The following is a 6,447-nucleotide window of genomic DNA, read 5'->3' on the forward strand; positions in this document are numbered from 1 at the left end:
TGCCGCATCAGGCCAGGTCCACTTGTGGGGTAGTGTACTCTGGCTCACCTCAGTCCCTACCAGTGCCCGTCATTGCTGACTGGGTCCCCGTCCCCTTGACCTAGCTCCCGTGCTCATTTGTGCTGATGGACATTAGTCTTCCTCCCCTGATTGAAGGTGGTGGGGCGTGAGTGTGTGCATCCTCCCATGGAGAGAGAGGGTTTTCACAGGGCCAGTTCTCATGCCCGGGAACAGAAACAGGGTCTGAACTTGGCCTTGCCCCAGACCCTTCGCCCTGGTTACTGTGCTGTTTCCCCTTCCCTGTGGCCTGCGTGCTCCCTAGACCTTTTGAGAGACCATCATTTGAGGAGGTGCAGTCGCAGCACTGAAGGAACCTAGTGGGAAGCCTCCAAACTAACCCCGAGTGGACGCTGACCACGGAGAGCCTGCTCTGCTCTCTGGATCCACTTGTGAATGAACACAGCCGGCTAGGAAGAGAGGAGAGAAATACAACACAGTTTCAAAAACTGAGTCATCCCGAGTAGAAATTCAAACTTGATTGAAATTCAAACTTGATTGATTTGCTGAAATCTGACCTTTGTAGCTGGAGGAAATGTGCGCTTTTTCCAACTGGTTTCACCTACGTTTTGTTTTTGTTAGAAAATGATAACATTTAAAATTCCCGGCACTCTGTTTAAGTAGTGTGGAAGTTGGAGCAAGTGATAAGGAGGTTATGGCTGGGTTAGTGTCTGACCAGGTGGGTTTTGTCCCTGAACTATAAGAGACTTTTGTGCTTCCAGCTGTCCCAGGGGGATTGGTGGCTGAGTCCTACCTCAAGGGAGTAGTTTTGGTTGCTCTGTCTCATAAGGCTGAGACCATCCTGTTACGGTTTTTTACACAGCACCATCTGCTTTGGGGTCTCACTGCGCTTTGTTAGAGTTTTACCCCTCTGAGTCCCTCTTCCAAATGAGTTGATTTTCTGGAAGAGTGGATTCACTTTGGACCGAGCAGCAGATGTGCATGGTGGTATGTAAACCGCAGCTGGTGTGTTATCAATCAGTTACGCGGCCATCGACTGTCTCCTACAGGCAGTGCCGAGAGCTGACTGCTGTGTGGTGGAAACAGGGAGCTCACAGGTGGCTCCTGCCTTGAGGGACCTGGGTAGGGCAAGGAGGACAAAGGCATCCACCGAGTTTCACAGAGTTAATGAGGAGAGAGATGCGCTTCCGAGCCTCGGCTGCAGGACGTGAGTCTGGGAGGTCTGGGTTCTCGTGGACACGGTTCCTCCCTGAGCAGAGCAGATGTGCACAGTGCGATTCCAGGGACGCTTTGCTGGGAAGAAAGTGCTTGTGTAAGGCTGGCCGGGGGTGCTGGTTCCCTTTGGAACGCATCTGGAAATAAAGAACCGTAATTCCGAGGCAATGACACCTTTTTTTCGCGGACTCGTTTATTGGGGGCGGGCGGGGCTCAGTCCTTCTTGGCGGCCGCCTTGCGCATGGCGGCCAGCACGTTGCTCAGCTCCTCGCACTTCCTCTTGGTGCGGGTGTGCGTGCCCACCCTCTTCTTGATGAACTTGAGCGCCCGCTTGTCCTTGGACACCTTCAGCAGCTCCATGGCGCGGCGCTCGTAGGGGGCGAAGCCGCACACCTCCCGGATCATGTCCCGCAGGAACTTGGTGTGCTTGGTGAGGCGCCTGCGCCGGCGGCTGTGCCTCGGCTTGCTCACGTTCTTGGTCACCTTGTGGCCTTTGTTGAGGCCCACGGCCATGGGGTAGCGCAGGGCCATGGCTGCAGCTTTCCGATGGCGGCCGGGGCGGGGCAATGACACCTTCTAAATCCTCTCTGACAACGCCCAGAATTCTAGAGGAGGGGTGGCGAGTTGGTTCCGTTGCATCAGAACTGGAGAGCTGTGTACTGTGCTGCAGTGCTGGGGTCTAATGGGCGTGGGGCCGCAGCCAGGAGAGTAAGCAAGGCAGGGCAGGCCTGCGGGAATGCAGGGGCAGGAGCAGATAAGGAGCACAGGGCCCCCCTCTGAAAGCTGGACCTCCAGGTCTTCCTGGGTAATGGACAGAATAGAATGCAGGGCTGACACCTGCGACCCCAGGGCACCTGTGCCTGCAGCTGCCTGGCCAGCAGCCTGGCTGCATGGCAGGTAAGGTGAATGGGCTCTGTGGAAACCTGGCAGCCTCTAGGCCACTTTGCCTGCCTGCTGAGAAGACTGGAAGGTGAGAGATTTCCTCTACAGGAGATAGGTGTGGGGCTTAGTGGTTCAGGACTTGAACTTTGGCAGCATACTTGCTCCCCCATCGCCCAGCTGTGTGGCCCTGAGCAAGTCACCCTCTCTGAGTCTCAGGTTCATCATTTATGAAATGGGAGAGAAACAACGTCAGGACCGATCCTGCAAGGTTATTGTGGGGATTCAGCAAGAGCTAAAAAACACTGAGCAGTGTCTATGGGACATGTGCGCACAAGATCAGTCACATCTGTTATTAAAGGTGATTTGTGGGGCCAGCACTGTGGCATAGTAAGTTAAGCCTCTGCCTGCAACACCAACATGCCGTATGGGTAGCGATTCCAGTCCTGGCTGCTCCACTTCCCATCTAGCTCCCTGCTAATGGCCTGGAAAAGCAGCAGGAGATGGCCCAAGCGCTTGGGCCCCTGCACCCATGTGGGAGACCTGGAGGAGGCTCCTGGCTTCTGGCTTTGACCTGGCCCAATGTCAGCTGTTATGGCCATTTGGGGAGTTAACCAGCAGGTGGAAGATCCTTCTCTCGGTCTTTGCTTCTTTCTCTATAACTCTGCCTTTCAAATAAATAATTTTTAAAAAAAAAATGATTATTCTGAGGATATAGTTTTTAAATTTTCAATCTTTATTTGAAAGGCAGAGAACGAGAGAGGCAGGGAGATAGAGATAGAGAGAGATAGATATTTTTCATTCTGTGGTTCAGATGGCTGCAATAGCCAGGTATTAGAGGCCAGGGCACAGGCGGGAGCCTGGAACTCAAGCCAGGTATCCTGGATGGATGGAAGGCACCCAAGTACTTGAGCCGTTACCTGCTGTCTCCCAGACTATAGCTTAGCAGGAAGCTGAAATCCGAAGCAGAAGTGGGGCCCTGGATGTGAGTGTCCCAGGTGGCATCCTAACCACTGTGCTACCTCCCCCAAAATAAATAGTATTAAATTAATTTTTTTCCACTGTAAGTTCTGGACCTGCTTAGAGACAAGTTAGGAATCTTCCACTGTTCTTCCAAAGTCTGCATCTGGAAGCTTTGAGTAGAAAAACAGCGAGGCCGGCGCTGCGGCTCACTAGGCTAATCCTCCACCTGCTGCGCCAGCACCCTGGGTTCTAGTCCCGGTTGGGGTGCTGGATTCTGTCCCGGTTGCTCCTCTTCCAGTCCAGCTCTCTGCTGTGGCCCAGGAGTGCAGTGGAGGATGGCCCAAGTGCTTGGGCCCTGTACCCACATGGGAGACCAGGAGAAGCACCTGGCTCCTGGCTTCGGATAGGCGCAGCGTGCTGGCCGAAGTGGCCACTTGGGGGGTGACCCAATGGAAAAAGGAAGACCATGGCCGGTGCCGCGGCTCACTAGGCTAATCCTCTGCCTTGCGATGCTGGCACACCGGGTTCTAGTCCCGGTCGGGGCACCGGATTCTGTCCCGGTTGCCCCTCTTCCAGGCCAGCTCTCTGCTGTGGCCAGGGAGTGCAGTGGAGGATGGCCCAAGTCCTTGGGCCCTGCACCCACATGGGAGACCAGGATAAGTACCTGGCTCCTGCCATTGGATCAGCGCGGTGTGCCGGCCGCAGTGTGCTGGCCGCGGCGGCCATTGGAGGGTGAACCAAAGGCAAAGGAAGACCTTTCTCTCTGTCTCTCTCTCTCTGTCTCTCTCTCACTGTCCACTCTGCCTGTCAAAAAAAAAAAAAAAAAAAAAAAAAAAAAAAAAAAAAAAAAAAGAAAGAAAGAAAAAAGAAAAGAAAAGAAAAAGAAAAAAAAGAAACAGTGCAGCCCTGGGTGGAAGAAGGGCTGAGGTCTTAGAGCGGCAGCCTCGCTCCTGCCCGGAACTCCACACTTGATGGAGCCAGGATGGCCGCACTCAGAAAACTCAGGTGGAGGAAGGCTGCTGAGGGACTGACCGCAGGGTTTTACTCTCTCTGCCTAGAGGCCTTCTTCATCTTCGAGCAGTGCTTCTCTGACACGCCCGTGAGCCACTGAGAGTCAGCATTTCTAGGAATCCCCCAGGCAATGCTGGACCACATTTTCAGAAGCTCAGTCTGCAGAGGCCCTGGGTCACTGAGTCCAGTGGTGTGGCTGAAACCCCTCGAGAGTTTCGCTGCAAACACTCCTCCAGTCTTCACCTGAAAACCCCAGGGCGGGCTGGTGTGTGGCATGGCCGATGAAGCCGCCGCCACCTGCCATCGGTGCCCATGTGAGTGCCAGTTCCAGTCCTGGCTGCTCCACCTCTGATCCAGCTTTCTGCTGGTGCATCTGGGAAAGCGGCAGAAGATGGCCCGAGTGTGTGGGCCCCTGCCACCCGCACAGAGTACCAGGATGGAGTTCCTGGCTCCTGCCTGCAGCTTGACCCAGCCCTGGCTGTTGCAGCCATTTAGGGAGTGAATCAGTGGATGGAAGATTTCTCTTTCTCTCTCTCACTGTACCTCTGCCTTTCAAAATAAATAAATAAATCTTTAAAAAAACAAAACAAGAAAATCTCCAATAATGGGCTGCAGGAACAAGGAATGCCTAAATCAAAGGGACTTGCTTCTTTAAGCTCATCTGGCAGCGATTCTGACAATGAAGTTGTCCAAAAAGTTAAGGAGTAAAAAGCAAGTAATTTCAGAAAAATTTGTAAAGAAGCAAAGCACTGGAGAGACCTCAAGAGCTCTGTCGTTTTCTGAGCAGAGCAGCAGCATCAAGAACTGCAGGGCGGGTGGGTGCTCAGTCCAGGTCGCCTTTGAGAGCAGCAGGAGCTTGGTGACCTGGAGCATCCTCGGTGTCCCCCAGGGGTCACGTTAGCGGGAAGCTGGAGTCAGGAGCTGGAGCCGGGTATTGAACCCAGGCCCTCCAATGTGGGACGTGATCATCTTAGTGGCCCAGGCCTGACACCCGCCTTGGAGCTGCGGCTTTCCAAGGCTGAGTTCTGATTGCTGTGGGAGGATGCTGGATGCTGTAGGTGACATGAAGACAGGAAGTAAGGTATGGTTTACAATCGGAGTAATGGAGCCCCTGAAGGAGTGGATCTCTGACGCTGCAATCCAGCAAGAAAGCAAAAACCCAAGTCACCCAAACCTGTTCCAGTCTTGTTGTCTTCATCTGTCTTTTTATATTGGCTTTTGGTTTCTACAGTGTTATTTTCCAAGCTGTTGTACATTGGGGTTGCAGAACAGTTTTTGAAATGAATACTTTTTTTAAAAAAATGCATTATTAAAAATGTTCTGAGTGAGGCAAGTTGTCAGCTTTATTAGGGAAGTTTGCTTTGTGTCTACCACTGGTGTAAAATAAAATCAAGTAATTGCAGTCTTAACTGCTGTGGCCTTTTTTGATCGTAAGTCTTGGTGTGGCGTACAGCCCAGAGTAACTGTTTTATAGACCTTTCAGTCTCAGCTCAGCTTTTACATCGGAAGGGTTTGGTATCGAGTTTTTGAAATTTGAGCTTGTGAAATACTTGATCTGTTCTCTTCCAACCAAATGTGTAAAGTTGTTTCAACTTTTCCGTCCCGATGATGTCTCACCTTCTTTTCTCCCTTTACTTCATTTTCTTTTAATAACTTAATCTCTCAGTGTTCAGTTTCTATATCACCCATTGCTCTCTTCCTTGACTGTTTTGTGCACATCTGGAAAGTCAGTGTAACTGTCGGCTGTTATCTCAGTAGGGTCCTTATCATTAAAATACTGCATAGAACTGCGTGACCGGATCTACGGTGTTAGACGTTAGCAGATGGACTTTGATAGTGTGGCTCCTACGAAGACTGAGCACGTGTGTGTCATTACCCGCTGTTCTGTGTAGTGTTTTCGCTTAGTCTGCAGAAAATCATGACTTAGATGTCTGATTTGCTTTCACTTAGTAAACATGTTCACCATGGAATGATGTCCATAAAACTAAGTATTGTTAAACCAGACTAGGATTTAACAAAAAAAGTGAATGCTTATTAAAGGAATCAAACCAGAAACCTCCACAGATGAAAAGCTGTCTCCTTGCCAAGGAGCCCTTGCTGCTTCCAGATGGCTGGTGCTCGTCTCCTTGTACTACCCACCCAGCGATCACAGCTCATTGTGTAGGCAGGGGGTGGGTGTGACCCAGGTGATGCCTGCTCCTGAGGCTTTAAGCTTGGTTTTGGTTTTCTAGGGGGATGCCTACAGAGGGGCGGAGGTCCCCTGGAGATGGTTGCAGAGTTGGGTTTGCATGCACGTTTTCTGGGGGAAGGGTTGCATAGCTTGCAGCAGTTTTGCAAGGGTGTCTGTAAGGTTAAGGAACT

At 51.6% G+C, this 6,447-nt stretch overlaps 1 protein-coding gene across 1 annotated transcript; it reads right to left on the reverse strand.

The window, feature by feature from the left end:
• Window positions 1–1,406: 1,406 nt before the first annotated feature.
• Window positions 1,407–1,795, reverse strand: LOC138850051 (large ribosomal subunit protein eL36-like). The gene has a single exon (XM_070075795.1). The coding sequence runs from the start codon at window positions 1,762–1,764 to the stop codon at window positions 1,447–1,449; it is 318 nt and encodes a 105-aa protein (XP_069931896.1). The 5' UTR covers window positions 1,765–1,795; the 3' UTR covers window positions 1,407–1,446.
• Window positions 1,796–6,447: the final 4,652 nt, after the last annotated feature.

Source organism: Oryctolagus cuniculus, chromosome 6, assembly GCF_964237555.1.
Source record: "Oryctolagus cuniculus chromosome 6, mOryCun1.1, whole genome shotgun sequence".
Lineage (NCBI taxonomy): Eukaryota > Metazoa > Chordata > Mammalia > Lagomorpha > Leporidae > Oryctolagus > Oryctolagus cuniculus.